At 39.2% G+C, this 23,167-nt stretch overlaps 1 protein-coding gene across 1 annotated transcript in view; it reads right to left on the bottom strand.

Annotated features, from left to right (window-relative positions):
* Positions 1–3,741: 3,741 nt before the first annotated feature.
* The window catches only part of vax2 (ventral anterior homeobox 2), a 32,003-nt gene continuing 12,577 nt past the window's right edge, over positions 3,742–23,167 (bottom strand). The window contains exon 3 of the mRNA XM_074662169.1: positions 3,742–7,096. Coding sequence (XP_074518270.1) covers positions 6,599–7,096 — 498 coding nt within the window. The 3' untranslated portion in view covers positions 3,742–6,598. The remainder of the gene's footprint in view (positions 7,097–23,167) is intronic.

The raw sequence follows: 23,167 nt of genomic DNA, 5'->3' as shown, positions 1-23,167 counted from the left end.
CGTTGATACAAGGCAGGATGGATCCATGCTTTCATGTTGTTGAGGCCAAATTCTGACCCTACCATCTGAATGTGGAGCAGAAATCCAGACTCATCAGACCAGGCAACGTTTCTCCAATCTTCTATTGTCCAGTTTTGGTGTTGCTGTGTGAATTGTAGCCTCAGTTTCCTGTTCTTAGCTGACAGGAGGGTCACCCGGTGTGGTCTTCTGCTGCTGTAGCCCATCTGCCTCAAGGTTGGACGTGTTGTGTGTTCAGAGATGCTCTTCTGCAGACCTCGGTTGTAACCAGTGGTTATTTGAGTTACTGTTGCCTTTCTATCAGCTCCAACCAGTCTGTCCATTCTCCTCTGACCTCTGGCATCAACAAGGCATTTTGTCCCACAGAACTGCTGCTCACTGGATATTTTCTCTTTTTGGGACCATTCTCTGTAAACCCTAGAGATGGTTGTGGGTTAAAATCCCAGTAGATCAGCAGTTTCTGAAATACTCAGACCAACAACCATGCTACGTTCAAAGCCCTTTAAATCACCTTACTCACATCATCTTTACTGTTAAGTTATTATCCAAGTTGCTGAAGGATTTCAGTTTTAGAAGCCACTTTTTCTCTGATATAAATCAGGGTATCATCGACGTATACAGTAATTTCATGTACTCTCACAACCAAGCTGGTGCATTCTGTGTTGAATCATTATCATATCATGATGAATGTTTACACGCTTGTTCTTCACCTTTGAGCTGATGCTGAGGAGTTACCTTGGAGTCTGGAAATTGACTGCGTGTGCTAGTTTTTTTTTTCTTTTTTCAGATTTGTTTCTCTTAACCCATTTCCTGCTGAAAAACTACTTTAAAGCTTTTACTCAAGGTGTTTTTTATTTTCATTTTCAGGAGGCATAGATGAGTGCTTGAAGACACAAATGTGAACTTTGAAAATCTAGGAAGAATTTTTTGCTCCTTTTTTATTCTGTTTTATTTGTTTTTACGTATTTGTAATTAATTATTAAAGTGCAATTTCTGTTTCTAAAAGCTGACATTCATAAAATCATTTCTTTACCAATCACTGTCCCGTTTCTCAAAAACGAATTTAAGCTTTTCTTGAACTCTTTGAGGAAAATGAAACTTTCTGTTGTACACCTTTAAACCTGCTCTGTTATTTATACTTTTTCATTCTCTGCAGAACAAGCTGCTCCTGTTCAGTCCAGTTTCTCCTCTGAGGTCTGTTTACCCCCAGTTTCCTCCTCTGCAGCGCCTCCTTCTTCCTCCTCTAAAACAGGCCACCCATCTGGTCCTCTTTCTGCCGGCCCGCTCGCCTCTTCCTCACTCACATAAAGGTGCCAATCACTATAATTGGCACCCTGCAGATCAATTGTCCCGCCTTGGGGGAGAGCCCCTGGCTGCAGTCTGGGCTGTCAGAGGGGACGTATGTACTGCGTTACCTTTCCTGCTCTCCTTTCCCTGCAGATTACTCTCCGTTTGTCGTGTCATCGGGGAAGTTTTCATAAGTAATCACTGAAATGTTAGCTCACAAACCTGTCAGGACAGGTATCATGAAACAGGTTCAGAACATGGGCCTTTTTTTTCTACGGAGGCCTAAAGTGTCTAAAAAAGTACTTCAATGTTTTTCCAACAGAAAGTAAACTGATTGTATTCCATGAAGAGGGATTCTGGCCCTCAAAGCATTTTTACATCACATGCCGTGAGAGTGGAACTTAAAACCCACTGAGATACAGTAACTGTACGACTGGGCCTCAGCTGCCCCCGGTGGTCGGATAGATTTTCTCTGTAAGAAAACTTGAAGCTTAATTAAACAACAAAATTCTCACTGACATAAAAAGAGGTCAGAGATACTGAAAAAAAATACTTCTCATAGGGAAAAGTGGGCAGATATGCATTTTGATTTTTTTTTTTATCAGCATAACTAAAAATAATTAAATGTATTTAAAATGGGGGTGCTCTTAAATTTGGAGGGTTATTTTTGATTTTGTAAGGGATTCACAAAACAAAATAACTTTCCTTTTTTCTTATATTTTTTTTAAGTGTTGTTAAGTTTTAAGCTTGAGGCTCAGTTAATTTATCCAAACTATATAAAAAATGGTGGTGGCTGTGAGGATGGAGAGGGGGTTGTTGTTTTTTGTTGTATATATTCTTTTTTAAAATTTTAAATAATTTTTATATAAAATGAGTCTGGCAAAACATAACAATTTCATAAAATCAACAAAAAATAAAAAAATATATATTGTGTTTTATCAATTTTCAATATCGAAATTATTAATAAAATATAAATACAATTTTCACTTCAGTGTATATGTATATAATTTTATATACATAGTGAGTCTACTAAAAAACAATTTAATAAAATCAACAAAAATTCTAAACAATATATATATAATATATATATATATAATATATATATATTATTTCAGTTATCAATATCAAAATTATCAATTAAATATACAACAATTTTCACCTCAAAAAAAAAAAAAAAAAAATATATATATATATATATATATATACAGAGAGAGCGAGAGTGAGAGAGAGAGAGAGAGAGAGAGAGAGAGAGAGAGAGATAAATAGATATATATATATATAACCACACCAAATTGTTGAATTTCACACTAACAAAGCTTTAATTGTGAAATTCTACATCAGAATAAATTTATATGACATTAGAAAAACTTTAAGTTTGACCACTTTTAACATTCATAGCTGTCTTTGTGTTTTCACATTTTGCTTATCTGAAGTCAGGGAAAATGATCGTACATTAGCATTTTTAGGGAGCTTTAAGTCCGTCTCATTTGTGTAAAGTAAGTGTATATGGAAAACATATTTTCCATAAGGTTGATTTGGTGATCACATTTGACACCTACCCTGCCACAATAGTTTGAGACTCCATAAGTTTGATTTCTGAACTTGTCCGTTTCCTGTTGATGGTCTTGTGTACTCATGTGTCTCACAAAAAGACTTTGCATTGGATTCCAGTCTGTTTCATCGTTTCATCATCACCTGTTAAAAACTCCCTCAGGAGCTTTAAATTAGTGGAACTGAAAGGTTTAAATGAGCTGGTACTTAGATCTGTCGTTCTTTAGAAATTATTAAAGGGTTGAAATTAAATTTCTATTTCAAATGAGATTAAAAAAAAAACAGGAGTCGGTGGATCCATTTTCAGATACTTTTGTTGATTAAAGTAAAAGTTTCACCAACAGCACTTTGTGCCACCACACCGTTATTATGCTAACTTTTCAATTATCTGAAATTCTTCTTTTGCTATGGAAATACCATTTATTTATTTATCTTAGTTACTTTCACAGTCTCACATTTTCATCCAATTAATGTCCCAAGGGCACGTCCATTCATCCCGTTGGTGCCAAAATCCCCAAACTCTGACTCTTTAGTGGTAATGGCTGAGCGGAGAGGGCTGAAAAGCTGAAAATGCCCACTGCTTTGATCTTTCATTTAAACCTAAGTGATGGGGAGGACAAAGATTCAAGGTTTTTAATAAAGCAAAATCCAAACCCCTGAATGCGAGTGGAGGCAGCTTTGACATGCAGATGTCAGGCGTGTTTGGAGTTTGTTGACCGATCGCACAGAGACGCTGAATGGAGCGCTAAAAGCTTCTTTGAATGTGCAACAAATGGTGGAAAACATGGAAATAAAGAGAAACAGACCACAGGAGGCAAATTACATAGACATATATTTATATGCATATGAATAAAAATACATATACATATTGTACAATATCTTGGCCGAGCGTGAAAACAGCTCTGTCAGCCCAGAAACAGAAGTAAGCCTCTTTAAATAAGTGCAAAATGTTAATGAGACAAAGAACTGTAAAGCATATATAAAGTCATTTTCTGAATCTTCCTTTGCGTTTCGTTTTTTTACGGTTTAAAATCACATGGAGCAGACATGGTGTGCAAAGACCCATCATATATATTCATATAGAACTTTATATATATGTACATAGTTTGTTGAGCATAAGTAGAAGCTGGTGCTGTTAAGTTACTGCTTAAAGAAAAGACGTTACGGCCCGGTGTCGGACCTTGGCTGTGCATAAAAGAAACAAAAACACGCAGTTCAATTTCAAAATAAAAGCCCCACACGATCTCAGAGGACTGACGGGCCGAGACGGTGGCTCACAAGTGCAAGATGTCACAGATTGCACGAAACGAAAGCAACATTTTTAAGATCCACTGCTGAAAACAAAACGTTAAATAAAATCAAAGGCTTTGTCTGACGGATGCAAGGCTTTACGAAGCGCCTGCACCTGGAGGAGAAGTGGCGTCTCATGAAACAGTAACTGCAGATTAAGAAACACCACCACACAGTGACGGGGGAGTGGAGTCAGACACAATACTCAGTGTTTTGTAAATGCTTCGACACGTTTCCTGAAAATACCATCAAGTAGCGCTTTTAGGAGCTGATTTTTAGCGTTAAAAGAGGCTGTTTGCTAACAACTGGGAGGGAAAACGGGCGCGATGTGAGTAAAAGGAAAAAGAAACGAGGGTCTGTGAGAGGCTACACGAGAAACAAGCCTCCTGACCTCTCAGCTCCATCTCTCCGCTCAATATTTGATGCCCCAGCGTGTGAATTATGGATGGTGCTTATAGAAAATAATCCTGTGTTCAACAACAGCACAGGTGCAGCTGCAGAGACCCACGAGTGCAGGACAGGAGCCGCCGAGGTCTGAACACAACAGCAACAAATCACCTGCTAGCAAGTGCGGCTACACGGGTGCAAAAAGGCCCAGAAGAGCCGACGGCGGGGGGAGGGTATTTTTTTTTTTCACCGTCTGAGGTCAGGACTGCAGGAGGAATGTATGTGCAGCTTTGAAACGCGCCTTCACTCCTAAATTGGAGTCACAGGAGAGGATGTGTTGGCTTTAATTGAAGCTGAGTCGCCTCACGGTGACCCCGAAACCTACAGATGAATAGATTCACGCTGGAAATAAGAGGCGGCGCACGGGAAGTTTTGAAAAGAGGCGATAACTCGTGTGACACGTGTAAATTGGGGGCAAAATCGGCGAAACTCATGAGGGAGTCCAGATTTTCTTTGGGAGAGTGTGTCTTCGTATGAGGAGAGGAAATAAATCCTTTTTTAAAAACATCTTTGAAGAAACTCAAATGGGAAAATTTAGGATTTTTTAAATTTTAGGTTCAAATCTTCACGTCAAAACGAAACCAAAACAGGGGAATTTTCAAAACATTCCTTCTAAGAAAAAACTCAGCTCTGATTTTTCTAAATCTCAATTACAGGTTGAAAAAAAAAAATTAAAGAGGAGGTTTGATGAGGAAAATTCTACGACGAAACATAAAGTGCTTTAAACGAGGGGGCCAGCAGGGGGAGGAAACAAACGTAAAGCGACAACGAGTTAACGTAAAAACATCAAATACGGGAAATACGACGCAAATTCATATGTGAGTAAAATATTAAAAGAACTCGTTTGTTGACGAATGTTGCAAACCATAGAAGAAGAAAGAAGCAGCAAATTTTACGCGGATTGAGGCTTTTTCTGACTTGACATGCCGAGAAAAGTTAAAAAAAAAAAAAAAAAAAAAAGGAAAATTACGTCTATTTTTCTGTCGTGTGTGAGCAAAAACATCAAGAAGAAGCAGTGTTTGGTGTTTTTGTGTCAAAATGAAAAGATTACGGTGAGGACGATTTTCCGTGAAAGCTGTAATCCCGAGAATTCGGATGAACGAACAGATGTTCAAAACATGTTATCCAAAAAGCGAAAGTGTGAAATCTGTGATGTTTTTTTTTCAGGGTTCAAAGGTCGTCAGCGACTGGACAAAACGGGCGTCTCATCCGTAAATGCTTTGGCAGAGTTAAACCAGCTTTCCTTTCTCGTCGTCTTTGAACCGATCCGATCCAGATGTGGGATTTTTTGCTCCGTTTTGTTCAGAACCTACCACAAATTATTCCGTACACAAACACAACCAAATAAAGAATTTACATAAAACTACCGCCGGACGTCAAACACACTGATATTTAAATGCTACGATTCTTTTTTTTTTTTTTTTTAACTTCAGTGTTTCTTGCTTTTCATGAAGCACATCAACTAAAAATCAAACATGGCCGCTTGTTCTGAGAAAATGTACCAGAGTGTGTACAAACTGCTGTCTTTGAAAAGCCGCTCCTCGCATTCAGACGCTGATTCAGTCTGAACTTCTTATGTCAAGTATCATTTTTTTTTCCTGAACAGTAAATGAAGGCCTGTATAGAGAGAAAACACACACACACACACACACACACACACACATACAAACTCACTGGACACAAAGTGAAGAGCCACTTAAAACCACTGCGAAGAGAGTGGAGATAAAAACATCTGTCTGTCAGGGTCACACACGTACGTACGCACGGCATTTCTGCAAAAATTCACAGGTTTTGTTTCTTTTTTTCTTTTTTTTTTTTAACGTGGGAAAGTCCGTCACATCGAGTCAGTTTTGTTATCTGTGTCACAAAACGGTGCCACAAGGAAAAGAAGCTTCCTTTCCCAGATTCCTTGTGATCCAGGGTGCTCTCTCCCCCCTGGGTGCCGCCTGTCAGGCGTCAGACGGACACGCCGTGAACCTCAGGCGTCCGAAAACAGACACATAACTTAAGAAACTGTCTTCTTCCCTCCCAGATCCGCCTCCTTCCTGTCCAGCCGCATGTACGGCTCAAAAGCTGAAGATCCACACCCGTAGGCGGAGGTCAGTTCGTGATGGGCGCCCCCCAGCAGTGGCATGGAGAAGCACAAGGAGTGAGGCGGAGGAACGCCCAAACGCGGAGAGGGTGGAGCGCCGCCGAGCGAGGGCAGCGACAGCCCGAACGTCCCGCCCGGTAGGGAGCTGGGAGGAGTGCTGCTGCTGATCCCCGGGGAGGTGGAGGAGCCTCCGCCAGGGCTGCTCAGCAGGGAGCCGTTGGCCGGGTGTGGAGGAGGCCCGAGGAGGGAGTTATGAGGAGGGGCGGGGCCGGAGAGGAGGCGGCCTTGCTCCAGGAGGCGCAGGATGTTGCAGGTGGCCAAGGACTCGTTGGTGGAGGAGGAGCGTTTGTCCGAATCCTTGGTGGTGTCCTTCTTCTGCTTGGTCCGCCGGTTCTGGAACCAAACTTTGACCTGGAAGAAAAATGGTTGCGTTAGCATCTGTAGCATTATGCTAGCAGAATCAGAAATGAAAAGGGGCCAAACTTCTCAAAGGTTTAGACTTTTGTTTGCTTATCAAAGCTATTTCTTCTCTAAAACCATTAATTGATTTGAGTTTTTCATGTTAGCTTGAAACTGTTTCCTGTTGGGAAGAATTTTATGTTTAAAGCTTTGTCGTGTTTTTTTTTGTTTTAAGTTTTTTTTTTTTTTTTTTTCAACAAATTATGTTTTCAGAACTGTTTCATGTTTTAAGTTAGTTCATGGTAGTGGTTAAAGGTAGGGTCTGCAGGAATTTCCGTTACTTGTTCGTAAACACAACATTCAAACTGGGCTCCTCCCCCTTTGGCTCAGTGCCAGCTGCAGCACACACCCACTGCCTCCAGTCGAAACCACGTGAACACACTCATTCGCCCAGCAACCACCTGTAGCATCGCATTTCTACATCGGAGAGACTCAAGAGCCGTGCATCTGCCTCGGCGATTAGCACAAGCTAATCACAGGTATTTGACCCGTACCTGGTTAGCAGGAAGCTAATTCACATCGCTCTTTATCCCGTGCTGCTCTCCAAGTTCCCAAAAGTTGAGCCAAGGTTCACCCTCATTTAGGAAAAAGCCTTATCTGATTGGCATTTTGTTTCACTCTGGTTGTGTTTTTCTTTCTTCGTGCGACATCTGTTAGCATAGCTGCTCTGATTACTTCCTTTTACTCACAATCATCAACACACAGAGTCACTTGATTGGCTGAGGTAACCACGCTTACTCTCCACCCAGAAAAGTGCTGATACAACAAAAAAAATCAAGCAGGATTATTCCTGTAAAACTTGACAATTTATTTTTGGAGTAATTTCTGCAGACTCAACCTTTAAAATAATATTGTTTATTGAGAACTATTTTGTGTTTTCAGTTATTTTGTTTTTTCGAGGCCTTGTACACATGTAGTCTGGTGTTTTCAATAACAAATATCCCCGCTAATTCTTTTTAAAAATACTTTCGTCCACATGTAACGAGGTAAATCCGCCGATAAGTGCATGTCAAAGCATGCCAAACCCAAATGTGTCAGTGTTTTTCAGACATAAAGCCACTTCCAGCCAATCAGGATGTAATGTTTGATAAACAAAATTTATATTTCTTAAAATATATGTAATGTATAAATAAAACTTGTACTTTTAGTGGCATAAAACTGCAGTTTTGTGTGAACGACAGGCCTAAATATGTAAAAATATGAGGTTTCCCAGCTACAGAAGAGGATTACAGCCACCGGAAAAAAAAGTTTATTTATTTTTTTATCACTGTTTTTTTTCTGAGAAAAAAGTCAGAAATTGGAATTTATCTCAGAAAAAAAGCAATTAATTTTTTTTTTTTCTTTTGGACGAATTTTTTTTTTTTTTTTTTTTTTTGAGTGGCCCTAATCATCTCCCATATACCTGGCTTTGCGCGGACATGGCCTAAGTTATTTTGTTGCGAAACCAAAAAATGTTGTTTCACCCACAAAATTCAACTTTAGGTAGAATTCATCAAAAGATGTCATCTCCAAACATTTTGAAAAAAGGGTTTTATTAGAGTTGAAAGTTTCATAATTGAGGCACATTTTCTGCTTTTTTTTACTGTCATAAATAAGAAGCTGGTTTGACAAATAAGACATGTAAAAGACTTGCAGAAAACAGTTTTCTGATTAAATTATATCAAGTGTTTTTGAAAACAGATCAGTCATCGTTCTGTTCAGTTCTCCAAAAGGTGAACATGTGTGTGACTGACTCCTCTGTGACCTCCTCTTGATGCATATCTATTCTATAGCATGTGAGCGGAAAGAGCACGCAACACCTATAGCGATAAAGCGCCCATACACGCAGAAACTCGTGCAGAACATGGAGCCGTGCTGTAATCCCCTGGCACCAGCCATTGGATCAGATCTGTTGTTTTCCTGCACACATTTGATCATGGTTGGTCCCACACACTTTACATCATGTCACACTTCAGGGATCTAACAGGGATAAAAAGCACGTATGGGGATGGGATATCAGGGAAGAATGGAGTTATTAACTCAGATACAGAGGAGGGAGATGGATGAGAGGAAACCCTCAGAGTGGGCTGATAAAGAAGACCCAGGATCGAGCTAGCTTCTCATTTTTTTTTAGCTCCAGAGGAAAAACGAATAAAGGAAAAACTCTATTTCCTCATCTTGAGCTGTGGCTGAACTTTCATCACACCGAGCATCACGCCACCGGCAGCAGATCGAGAGAAGCTCGCTGAACTCTTCCTGTCCTTGTCGGCCATGTTTAATTAATGTGCGAGCAGTGTAGCTTTAATGTATAGCGTGTGGAAAAGTTGGGGTTGGGTGGGATGTTGATTGGAGGGCACGGTGGGGTCAGAGCAGATCGCTGCACGGAGAGGAATCACACACATGAAATATGTATAAAACACTGACCGAGTTTCTCTGCAGGGCCGCTGCGGAGCACAGAGAGGCGTGCAAGGCGACCGGGGAAACGCTGGTTTTGGGGTTGTGGTGACGCAAATTTACATTTTCTGCACGGCTAAATCTTAAAATGAGACAAATTTGAGCTTTAAAATCACTTTAAATGATTAAGAAGCCACTTTTTCAACACAAGAGGGTGAACAAAATATCCAACAAGTATGGGCCGCTGATTGTAAAGTTGCACACACTACAGATAAAAAAAACATTTCTCCACATTTAGCTTTAAAACATCACTTTTTCTGCAGATTTAGAGAAATATTTGTCAAATATTAAACATAAATGTTGAATGTTATTCATTAATGTTATAAATGAAAGTCCTGATTCTAAATATTTAGCTAATGAGGCGGTCAGAGAGGTGGGCTTCGCCACGGCTTACTTCACGCATGAGCAGAAGCACGCGGACAGCGCTTGTGATCCATGACGTATGATCACCGCGAGCGCATCTCTCGACAGTTAGAGGGCAGTGTCGGGACAAAACGACTCACCATCAGTCTAAAAGTCTCTAAAGTTGTAGCAGTGCTCTCTGTGTCTCATTGTGCTGACTCTGATGAGATCGCGCTTCACGTAAACAGACGCTTCACGATGACGTAGGCGGGTCACGCGCGTGTCTGATACCCGCTTAAAGGTCTCTGCACACCAGACGCGTAATTTTCGCGCAAATATTTCGCACGGTTATAATTTTTTCCGAATACAATGTTTTTGAATGTAAGCTTTCACACCAACGACGTTATTTTGCAAAGCGAAATTGCGGCTTTTATTTTTTCGGACCGTGGTCGATTTTTCCAAACTTCCGCGAGTACACAACCGACCAATCAAAACACTCGTTGTTGGCACGCCACACACAGAGAAACATTCCCAGCACCCGGTTCTTTTCGACAAAAGACACAAAAGCTACAAAACAGTTTTAAAGACAATGTTTGGAGGAGAATAGCTGCCGAGATGGAGCACGATGATGGTGGGTGTATAACCGAGCTCCTACCGAATTAAATTGGGTTTGTCTTAGCGATAGCCGACACAAGCTAAATTGTAGTCGTTGTAAACCGTTTATGCCGTTATTGTCGGCTGTTTTAACTGTCATAAAGATACATTACACTTCTGTATTCCCTTTTTGCTTGTCGTGTGATCTAAGTTAAATCTATACCGGAAAATGCGGCAATGTAATGACAGTAGTGTTATCTATTATTAGACAGTGAAGTGATCTAAACAAGCGAGTGTCTTATCAGAATTATTCTGTATTATAATTATTAATAATCGAATTATTTGTAATTTCGTGCCGTTTAATCGCATCGCCGCTGGTGTGCAAAGGGCTTAAGTCTGGTTAATATTGGAGGAGAGAAACCGCAGGCCGTAGCCTCCAGATGAGGAACAGCTCTGAGATTTCTAAATATCTACTCGAGATTTATAACTCTTTTGCAAATATTTCAAGATATTTGCCAAGATTTCTAAATAAGAAGTCAAGATTCAGAAACCTTGAGGTACAATTTCAAAATATTTAGCTAATATGAAAAATTTACACTCCAAAACAAAAGTTCGAGGATGTGATTTTGAGAATGTCAAGCTCTACTCTTCAAAAGCGCCATCACAGCACTTGATATGTTTATTTTCTACTGGCTGATTTAGTCGACTGTGTTTGACTTTATTAAAATCTGCTTGGCTGGATCGCTTCCTCAAACTTTTATTTTGGTACTTCCGGCGGCAAAGGGTGTGAATTTGCATGTTAGTGAAATATTTAGAAATCGTAGCTCAAGATTCAGAAACCTCGACCAAATGTTTAGAAATCTTAACAAATATCTTAAAACCTTTTCAAATAGTTTACAAATCTTTGATAAGTATTTATTCTTAGCTAAATATTTAGAATGAAACTAAATGTTTTATCTAAATGTTAAATGTTATAAATGAATGTACTTATTCTAAATATTTAGCTATGTTTCTAAACAGTTTGTTTTCTTTCTTGATATTTAGCTATGATTTTTGAATCTTAAACAAAGATTTCTAAATATTTAGTCAAGATATATTTAATCTTGAGGCATGACTCATAAATATTTAGCTAACATGCAAATCTATCCTCCCGCCCACTGGAAGGACATCGATAAAAGTTTGAAGGAAACGATCCAGCCAAAAGGGATTTTGAGAAAGTCAAACACAAACTGTGACATTCTCAAAATCCGCTTGGTTGGATCGTTTCCTCAAACTTTTATTTTGGTGCTTCCGGCGGGCAGGAGTGTAAATTTGCACAGCAGCTAAAAATTTATAAATCTAACCTCAGGATTTAAAAATCTTGACTAAATATTTTTTTAAAAAATGCTTAAGATTTAGAAAACTTAGATAAATTTTTAGTCGAAGCTAAAAATTTAGAAATCTTAGCTAAATATTGAGAATAAAAACTTATTTATAACATTTAAAAATAACATTCAACGTATAGATAATTCACTTAACATTTCAATAAAATTTACAACATCTTTATTTAATTCATTTTAAAAATATTTCTCTTAATCTGCATAAAAATGATGTTTTTAGAGCTAAATGTGGAGGAATGTTATTATTTATTAAGTGCCAATTCATTGACATCACAATCTGAAAAGTTGTGTATTTGAAATATGAGATGTCAAAATGATCGGTATTTTCTTTGTCATGAAAGAAAAACACACAAAATGTCAACATTCACATTAAACCGAGTGTTTTCCAAACTGCTGTGGAAACCTTTTTCTGTTTTCACCCCAAAAAACACACCGTCACCACAGAGTGACATTTTTACCTTCCTCTAACCTTTTCCTCCAGGTTTCTCGAGCTCTTTGATATTTGGGATGTGTGACAGGGGAATGAAGGTGAACTTCAGTTTGTCTTTTCTTCTGGATTATTTCATTATCGTAGATTAGAAGTGAAGACATGTCATGTTGTGCATCATAATTAATCTTTTTATTTCATCAAAATAACAATTTATCCAAATATTTGTTGCAAAATACAGTTTTATTTCTTTATTTTTTTGAATAAGTGACAAAAGAAAAAAACAACGGCCTGATTTTCACCAAACTTTGCAGGAGGGTGAAAGACGGGACAAGGAGGATCCCATTAAAATTTGGAGGTGATCCGAATCCACATGACGAGCAAGACAAGGCGCCATGTGTGAAGATTAAACCCATGAAAACACACACTCCTGTCCCTCAAGTCAAGAAAAATATCTAATTTCACAATATTAAAAGACAAAATAACACCACCAAACAATCGGAAAATAATCTGACAAATTTGACATTTTTCTGTCAGTGAAAGCAGCAAATGAGAACAAGAATAAACCACACTACAACTTGACCCGTCCTCTTTCCCCACCCAGACGTGGCATTTCAAGTCAATTCTACGACAGATTTCCATCCAGCCTCTTGCCGACATTTCGTAGAATCCAGTAATCTTATCCCCGATAAACTGGGATTGGCAGAAGAGGACAGAAGAAAGGTGTCAGGCTAAAGGGTTAAATTTAGTTGAAGTTTTATAATCGTTTTCTCTTCATGGCACATCAGTTGAACCTCACACTTCAGTAACACACACACTCTCAGTGGTCACGTGAGGGAACACGCGACAATCTCACACACACATCTCCAGAAAGCAAACCTCATGACCTCCTGCCAGTGAGAGGACATTTGGGTGTTAAGATCTTTGTCAGAGTGCGAGTAGGAAAAAAAAAAAATCAGTCTTAAAGTTTCAAACGTGAGAGGCACAGAATTCAAAGAGCTGCTGAGTTTTTGTTTTGTTTGTTTTACTTTAAAGAATCAAACACACATCAAGGCCTCTCAACAGACTCACAAAGATCACGTCGTCCTTTAGCTCTTACAACTTCTTTGCTCTGTTACTTTAATTCCTGAACTCGTTTTCTGTAAGAACGACAGAATTCAGAGACTCTCTGTGCTTTCTTTGGTGTCTGTTTCACTTCAAAGGATAAAAAAATGAAAGCCTAATCAAAGCCACTCAGCCAAGTAAAGAAATCCTGGAACTACTTCAATGTAGTCAAAGTTCTATCTGCTTTCGACTTTTATTTAAGTCACATCAATCAAAAAGTGCGTCCTGAAAAGGAAAACAAAACATTTAGGTCGCATTTATCTTAAATTATTTACGCCAACAGAAAGAGAACCAACTACAAACAACTTTGATGACCTCGTATCGGTGACCAAACTTAAGTTTCAGTTTCTTTTCTCTATCTCCTCTCACTCACTTCACTCACGCCCGCTCCACCTTTCCTCCTCTGCTCTACCGTAAGTGTTGCTGGTTAGACCGCTGCAGTGTGAGCTAAAATGAGCTCCATCGAATGAATGTCCTCACTTTTAAACATTTCGACCAGTTTGTGACTCAAATCCTGAAAAGAAAAAGCCTTTGACAGTGGTTGTGGAGATATTTCCTCATCAGTATTCCTCATGTATAAATTTGGCACCTCATTTATTTGATATATAAGTTGAACCGGGCTATGAGTCACAGGACCAGCCAAACTATGAAGACCAGTGCAACTTTATCCCCGTTTCCACCAAGCAGTACGGTGCAGATCAGTATGGTTTGGTACAGGTTGGCTCGGTTCAGCCTGATCCTGTTTGCGTTTCCACAGCCAACACTGCCCCCTTGTGGTAGGCGGCGTGTAAGCTGAATGCCGATAACCACATCAGTTACATAACAGCATGACGCCATAGCAGCGTGACACAGTGTACCCCGCTAATAAATCCAACAAAGAAGAAAAACATGACACAGTAAACAAAGTAGGGATGTCCCGATCACCTTTTTTTGCTCCCGATCCGATTCCGATTTTTTTATTTTCAGTATGTGCCGATCACGATATTTCCCGATCCGATCTTTCAGCAATGCATTAGGAAAAAAAGAAAAGAAAAAAACTCCTACAAGTTGTCCTTTGAGTTTTTTTTTATTTTATTTAAATGGAGGTATCATTCTAGCCAACATGGATAGAGCTTTTTTTCACCACTTAGTGCAGCATTGGATCAACAAAATAAAAATAAAGCTTCTCAGTGGTGCACCACAAGATTACCTTGTATGTGTGACAATAAGGTTGCAGTTTCTTGTTTGCAATATCGTTGTACTTGTTAAAATGACAAATAAAGTTATATTCTAAAATGAATGATGATGTGCTATTATACACATTTTAATTAAAAACAAGAACTAAGGCCCCAGGCTTCTGTCTCCCTTGATCTCCGATCGTTAAAAAATGCCCCGATCCCCATCCGATCCCGGCCCGATCCCGATCACGTGATCGGATCGGGACATTCCTAAAACAAAGAGCAACAATGGGAGACATCCAGCAGTTCATCTTCTTTGTGATTGGCATGTAGCTCTTTGCTACAAAGCACAATCAAGTGATGAGTCTTTCAACCAATCAACGGACTGCAGTGTTGTAGCTCCACCTTCTGGGAGCAGATTGGTTTAGTCTGGTACCCCTACAGAAGGGTCCAAAAATGTGGGACAGCTCATCTCAGTTATTTGGGGATCTGTTCCAGGATTAGTCAGTGAAAATGCTGTAAAACTGGGCTTTATAGTCCGGGAAATATGGTAGTTCTAGGACTCCCTTATTTTAGCTTTAGACTTCTTGTATTAACTACTTTAGTTCTTGAAATCATTGACCTTTGCTTCTGGAGTTCTAGAACCCCTTTAGTTCCAGAACTTTTTTATTTTATGTTACTTTATTGTAATTCTGGAACTCCGTTTTCGCCATATGTGTATAGAACTCCACCATAAATGGTCAGATTGCTTTGCAAAACAATACAAGACAAGGTCACCATAATTTCTGACAGATGTAAAAGTACCATCCAGATCCTGGAAATATTCTGGATACTAAGATCTGGAATATGAAATAATGGGTTATGATAATTTTCAAGCCTGCAACTAACACTAAATTGCAGCAGACAGTCTGCTGAAAGGAAGTATAACATTAAAATAGGACTAAAGTGTTGGTGATGATCACAATATGCTTGGGGGAGCTCTGCGCTCTCTGAGTTTTTGATTCTATAATCTTAGATCTAGAATTCCTTTGTTCCAGAAACAACAGAAAACCAGTTGCGTAGTTTCCTGTTTCTGTCTCGTGGCTCCTCACAGTGACTCCTCTAATCTCTGTGGTGCAGTTGCACATTGCACCCTTCATTTATCTCCTGAACAGCCACGGAGCCAACGAGATGACACCAGAGTTTGGCAGCGGTCATAATCCAGAAGTTCTGCTCGTTGTGTGGCGGTTCGACCAGGTCGCCCGGTGTTAACCACAGTATCAGCGCTCAGGACAGGAAGCTCAACAGGGAGCCGGGGCAAGTGAGCTCATAGTTTCAGCTACTAACCACGACACGAATAATGAGATCGGAGTGGATCTAGCAGCTCAGGGAGGAATACTGACGCCAGCAGGTCTTACTGTAAAGAGGGAGATAGAGATAAGAGGGAGGAGGAGATGACAGAGGCAGGAGAACGCAGAGATCATTTCTGCCGCTTATCCCATCCTCCTCTGTCTATTTTTAGTCCAACTCACACATCACCTCTCTTAAAGATCTCACTCTGTCTTTTACTCATGCGCCACCGCCTGCCAGCATCCTACAGCCCATAAAAAGCTTTCACTCCCGATGAAACTCACGACCAATCCCCGGCTTTTATCCTGGAGAATGGGCGGGACGCCGTCTGTTCACATCGCAGTCCGGCTGCATTACCGCGGGGGGAAATGAAAAGAGAGAAAAGCTCCGCGCAGTTTTACGGGGATTTTATTCGAGTGGTGAAATGATGGGAAGAGAAGAAAGAAAAGCTGCCTTTGGTACATCTACACTATTGGATGTAAATCCTTTTTAATGGGATCCAGGGTTCAGAGCTGGGGCAGAGATTATCGAGGGAGATCTCCAGATGACGTGACCTGCGTTTGCCCCGGCCGCGCCCTGTGTAACCCCGCCCCACTGCACCCGGGTCCGGCCGGGGCCCGGGAGGGAGGTGGAGGTCAGGACTTAGGCCGATTCAGAAAGCCAAAGAGAAGCGCAGCAGAAGTTTAGCGCTAGCAGGTTTACCGTAATGATCAGTGTAGAGGGGCACGCCTTTACGAAACGACCATAAATTCAAACACACATTCTCCAACAATAGTTATAAATATTTAAAATATAAAAAGAAGAAAAAAAATCAAAGAAACTGATTTTTTCAAAGAAAAGTTTCATCATTTCTTGAAATCAGTTTTAAAGTTTTTTTAAGTAATTTAAAGACAAAAATGAGGTCTGAATTGCTTGAAACAAGTAAAAAAAATCTGCCAATGGAACTAGAAAAATTTATTAATACAAGAAACTTTTCTCTTGTTTCACCGGCAGATTTTTTTTTACTTGTTTCAAGCAACTCAGACCTCATTTTTGTCTTTAGATAACTTGAAACAAGACACTTTTCTGGACCAGTAAGGTGAATTTGGCTTGTTTAAAGTCTAAATAGATATCTACTGAAAACAAAACAAAAATACTTGATAAGATTTCCATTTTTTGCAGTGTTTGAAAGAAACTTCAGAAATGTTTCGTTTTCTGATTTCTTGCAGGAGTTCCAGTATCTGTGAGAACTATTTTTTTGCGTGGATGAATACACATTCATTTATCTCATTGGGTTAATGGTTACAGTAAAACTACAGTTCCCATGTTTGATATGGTTAAAGGCAAATGTCTCTCAGTGTGACTCGCGGAGTGTTTTTGAACAACACTGCGGCTCGATGACAAACAGGAGTAAGTTTTATCCGGCTTTGGAGACTTAGTCGACACTTGTTAGTCGGATTATTTCATTGTTGGTTTTGGGTCTTGAGATGAGGTTTTTAAACATGCAGAACAGCTTGTGTTTAATTTTACTCCTTAGTAAGAAGATGTATACATCTGGAGAGGGGAACAGCCATTCAACCATTTCTCAAATTAATAAGTGGTTAAAAAAAAAAAAAATCTCCTCTGCAGTTGTTGCCTATTTTTAAATTTGGTTGTTTTTCTATCTTTTTTTAATTTATTTGTTATTTTTTCTTTTGAGAATATATCATGTATATCACCTGTTTCTTTTTGAAGAAACACACTAAGTGTGCCATGTACCAAGCCTTTGGAAAGTTCAATAAAAACTTAAGTTAAAAAAAAAAAAAAAAAAAAAAAAAAACTAATCGAAATATGAGTGATTATTTTGAGGACCCTTAAGTCCAGTTTTTCAGATTTTGTCCTCGGGTTTTAAACCAACTTTGCTTTTTTTCTTTTTCTTATTTTTTGTTTGTTTTCAGCAAAATATTTAAAAATTCCAGGGGCAAAAAAATGTAAAAATAAAAACATTGTGATCAAAGAAGGAAGGGAAACAGGTTTAAGGCAATCTAGAAAATGCCTTCAATATATTTTTCTTTATAACGAAAACCAGAAAAAAATGATGTTTCTCAAAATTAAATAAATAAATAAATAAAATTGGACAAAAAATAATAGAAAATAAAATTAATATACATTTATATTTATTATATTTTTTGTATTATTTTATATCATTCTTATTATTTTTTATTTTTATCATTTTTATCATTTTGATTGACTTTTAATCACTATTGAATTCCTTTTCAAAGTGGATGACCTAAGTTCATAACAGTATTTTCAACATTTTGAATTCCTTTCGAGCACCATTTTTCAAATTATACCGATAAATGTTTAAAATTCAAAAACTGAAAATAGAAAAATAAAAATTTGGATGTTAGCTTATGAATCTGCTTTTTTTTTTTCCTTAACTATAACTTCTTGTATCGCGATGTAATGGCATTTCTTGCTGTAATAATGTTATATTATGTGATTAAAATCTGATAAATGTATTTCTTAAAATCAAAATAAGGATGGTATATATTGTGAAATATTGTAATATTGTGAAAATTCTCAAAATTGTACAGAAAATTAAAACCATTTTTCATCTTCTTCCTGTTAAGTTGTTGCTTGCTGGGCTCTCAATGTTTCTGATCACACGTGCCATCAGTCAGACTGGCTTCCTGTGATTGGTCGACATACTGTGCGAGCTCTGCCTGCTCTTCCTGTGAAACTCAACGAGCTCATAAAAGCAGAGAGAGACGTGTGATGTGGAATTGGCGGAGCACTCCTGCACTAAGCATCAAAAGGCGCTGAATAAACCTGAAAGGATGGGGGCAAACGTTGGCGTGGCGGGATATATTCAAGGTCAGGGAGAGATCATCGGGCTGCATGCATGAATACACAGGCCAGTCGGGCAGAGGTCAACCAATCAGAGGGCTGCGCTGTGAATGCAGACAGCTGTAAAACAGAGCGGCAGGCGAACTGGGCTAGAGGTAGAAGGTTAAGCCAGATCAAGACCCGGTATACAGATCAACTTGGCATCCATATGTGTCAATAAGCTTCGCTGCACGCCATCCAAAAGAAAGTCCACCAATTGTAATATTTATTTCTTGTCTGTGCGGTCGGAAGATGTGAGTCCTTGTTTGTGTATCATATGTTTTAATCACTTCCCAGCTAATCTTCACTGAGCTTCAGCTCGCTAAAGGAGGATATGTGGTGATAAAAAAACAGCCTCTCCTCTCCCGTGCTCGCCTGCCTGCCCGCCTCTTTCACTCCCATAATGCAAAGTGAAATGTAAAGTCTTTAAGAAGGGTGCTGGGTGACCGTCTTTCACACTTTCCGTGACCCCTCCAGCTGCTCCGTGCTCCCGCTCTGACCCCGTTTAGACCCCCTGATCCCAGGCATGTGATGATCCGCAGCACACAATGAAATCTCTTTTTTCTTCTTCTTCTTCTTCTTCCTGTGGAGGTTGTACCAGGCGGATCTGAGCGGCGTGGAACACAGCAGAGGAGGAAACCAAAGAGTCGCAATGAAATCAGCACAAACAATGAGTTTCTCAAGTGTTATGATGAACGTACACAGCTCTGTTTTACACAAACTTTTACACAAAATCTACGCCTTCTTTAAAAAAGTTAGCTTCTTTTTGGAGCAAAAACTGATTTTTTTAACCTCTGGGTTAGTAAAAAACAGATTTATAGAGACTCAAAAAATATGGGTTTTGGAGCCTTAAAGGACGTCAGGGCCCGGACATTTTTCAGATTTTTTTTTTTTTTTTTTGAGATTCATTTTAAAACATTTCCTCTTTTTTTCATTAAAAGTAACAAAAAAATCAACATAATTTTCTTTAAGAAACATAAGAAGGAAACAGGAATTATTTGACAGAACTGAACTGAACTGATATAAACTAGTCTAAAAATTCAATTTCCAATATTTGACACAATTAGCTTGTTGGTTAAACACGTTTTCTAGAGAAATTCAAGCAAAAATACAAACTTTAGAGGGTTTTTTTCCCTAATGAAAGCTTTAAATATCTCTTAGTGTCTAGGTTTCAATATCAGGTATCATAACTTTCAGTTTTTATTAATTTGACTGAGTTTAGAGACGTAGAGGGTAGCAGTTAGCAACATTTAGCATGTTTGAATCGGTTGAAATTGTAAATAAAAAAGTATTAACAAAAGCTAAATTTGTGCGTAATCACCGGAATAATTAATTTTTCATAACTTTAGAATAATCCTTTAATTTTTACGTAGAGAGTGTCCTTTTCCATGAAGGAAACCATCTTGAATTGTCACCTTCTAAGGTAGCTCAGAGTGGACAAACTTGTTACATTTGAGTATTTGTTTTTAGTGCAGCGTGAAATGCACTAGTTTTAAGAAAAAAGGAAAAAAAAGAAAAAGAAAAAGAAGGGATTGTTTTGGGTAAAAAAAAACCAACTTTTTTTGACAGTAAAGAGTTGGCAAATTAAGCTTTTTGTCTTTGAAGGCCACCATCCATACGCTGGAAAATGGGTTTTGGAGCCTTAAAGAACATCAGGGCCCGGACATTTTTCAGTTTTTTATGACATTTTAAAACATTTTCTCTTTTTTCCATCATAAGCAACAAAAAAATCAACATAATTTTCTTTAAGAAACATTAGAAGGAAACAGGAATTATTTGACAGAACTGTCTAAACTAGTCTAAAAATTAAATTTCCGATATTTGACACAATTAGCTTGTTGGGTAAACATTTTTTCTAGAGAAATTCAGGCAAAAAAAAAAACTTTAGAGGGTTTTTTCCCTAATGAAAGCTTTAAGTATCTCCTTTAGTGTCTAGGTTTTTACATAAGGTCTCATAAATTTCAGTTTTATTAATTTTAATGAGTTTAGAGACGTAGAGGGTAGCGGTTAGCAACATTTAGCATGTCTGATTCCATTTATAATGTAAAAAAAACTAACTTTAGAATTATCTTTTAGTTTTTATCAATGAGATGATCCTTTTCCACAAAGGAAACTATCTTAAAATATCACCTTCTACGGTAGCTCAGAGTGGACAAACTTGTTACATTTGAGTATTTGTTTTAAGTAAGTGGCAGCGTGAAATAGACCAGTCGGAAGACAAAAAAAAAGAAAAGAAAAAGAAGGGATTGTTTTGGGTAAAAAAAAACAAAACTTTTTTTGACAGTAAAGAGTTGGCAAATGAAGCTTTTTGTCCTTAAAGGCCACCATCCATATGCTGGACAGAACAGTAGCATTTTGATCTAAAATCTGCTCATGTTTTTACACACTGTAGCTTTAAACTTTAAGTAATTTTGCTTCATTTTTTTGTTTCCAAAGTCTAAATGTGCGGTAATGTAAAACATTTACAGGGCCGTAACCATGATTTATTTATGGGGGGCCCTGACTTCACCCCCTCTCCTGGAATTCTGTGAAAATAACCTGTTTTCATTCATCCTCTGCTTTGTCAACGTGTCTCCCGCGGGGCCTTCTACGTAACACAAATTGTTTTCCACAAATCCAGGTTGTTATCAGCGCGAGGATTACAAAATCAAGAGTTCAAAAAGCGGTCACTGTTACATGGCTGCTCGCTCCCTGAGCCCGAGTCCAATCACTTTCTCCAGCAGAACGTGGAGACAATGGCTGGTTTCTTTCTGCTTCAGGAGTTCTTACACCACACACCTCTCAACTTCACACCAAAACTTCGCCGCCCCTCCGCCACCTAACGCTGCTCCAATAAACCTGCGCGGTCCTCCATCGCCGCAGCACATGTCCAGCCAGGTTCATCCAGGGGTTAACCCCGTCTTATAGCATCACTAGTAGATATGGCTGCCTAATCCTCCTTAGTGCAAAAGCACTTGGGTCGGTTATGAGGCCCACCTCCCTCCCTCCTCTCTTTTTCTCCCACCAGGTTGGGATAACAGCCTCCACCTCCTCCCGTGGCCGGCTGTAATGTTGGAGATGTGCTGCAGAAGGAAGCAGAGGGGGTTGTAATGTGGTCCATGACTTTTCCTGCATGTCATCCCGCAGACAAACCCATCACCTGCAGCACTGGAGTTGTTTTGGCCTTTTGGGAATCAGATTTGGGTTTTGGTTTCACAGCTGGCAAAAGAAAGAGGCAGAGGTGTTTAAAGCGAGGGCGCTTTCAGAATTCTGCAGCCAAATTTCTGGTGTTTTTCAGACGCCTGACGCTCCATTTTCATCCGTTATTTTCATGTCTGTGCTCACAAACATTCTCCTGACAATGTTTCCCCTTCCTTAAAGACATTTCCAAGAGCCTGCATCAGCGTAATCTGTCGCTTTGATTGCATTACACAAAGTGCACGTTTGACCTCTGACCTTTCTACTGCATCCTCTGATTCGAGGACGTGTAACTGCGTCTAAAACCTCTTGTATCCAATCGTTCTGATTTCCAGTGTTTTGTCGTGTGTACGTTTGGAAAATCACGCCACCTTCACTTCAGACACACACACTCTACACTCTGCCAGGAGCTGATGAAACACCTCGTCTCACTCTGAGTGATGAAGAGCGGAGGTAAAAAGAGACTTAATTGCCGAGTTTGATTTTCTAATCAACTGATTAGACGATGAAGGCCGCTCAGGTTTCTCTCGGACAGACAGTTTGAGTTTGTCTCTTTGCATCACAAAGACTAAACGTTTCACTGAAAGCACAAAGAAGCGTCCGTCCGTCCGTCTTTCTGTCTGTCTGCGGCCCTTCCTCTCTATCTGTCGCTCGTCAGACGGTTTGGACAATCCTCGTTGTGTTAGCCGCCTCGCCGCTACATCTGCACGAGCCTACGTCATGGTCGGGGTCCTCGACGGTCCAGACGAGCAACCAGACACCGTCTGTCTGGGCCGGTATGGAGAACAATGCACACAGCGAGGACATTCACTGGACGGAGACGCAGAGACACTGCTCGTCGTCTTGTGTCGAGGAAACGCCGGAGATTTCTCCTCCTGAATGTGCGAGCCTCAAGTCTTTACACATCTTTAACATCGTCTACACTTTAATAATATCCCAAATTTATTCACCACAATAACAAAACAAAACCTCTATTCCAGCCTTCAAATTAAACCGTCTGTCTTCAAGAAATAAAAACACTAACTTTCCTTAAAGCTCCTGTCAGCGGATTATTGTTTGTGTTGATTTTAGCGCCCCCTGTAGACCTCTTCTCTGTTTGCATGTCTAACAAAGATAGATTTTAAACTATAGAGATATTTTGGGAGCCGACAAAACTTGTTAATTGTTTTAAAACTTATTCGACTTGAAAAGAAAACCTGTTTGGAAAAGAGGGCCCTGTTTTTGGTTGCAAAAC

This window comes from Halichoeres trimaculatus, unplaced genomic scaffold, assembly GCF_033239565.1.
Source record: "Halichoeres trimaculatus isolate MK-OKI-2021-1 unplaced genomic scaffold, fHalTri1.1 fHalTri1_scaffold_22, whole genome shotgun sequence".
NCBI classification, from domain to species: Eukaryota; Metazoa; Chordata; class Actinopteri; order Labriformes; family Labridae; genus Halichoeres; species Halichoeres trimaculatus.
The sequence above is the reverse complement of the archived record's forward strand: the minus strand, read 5'-3'. Positions and strand labels throughout refer to the sequence as shown.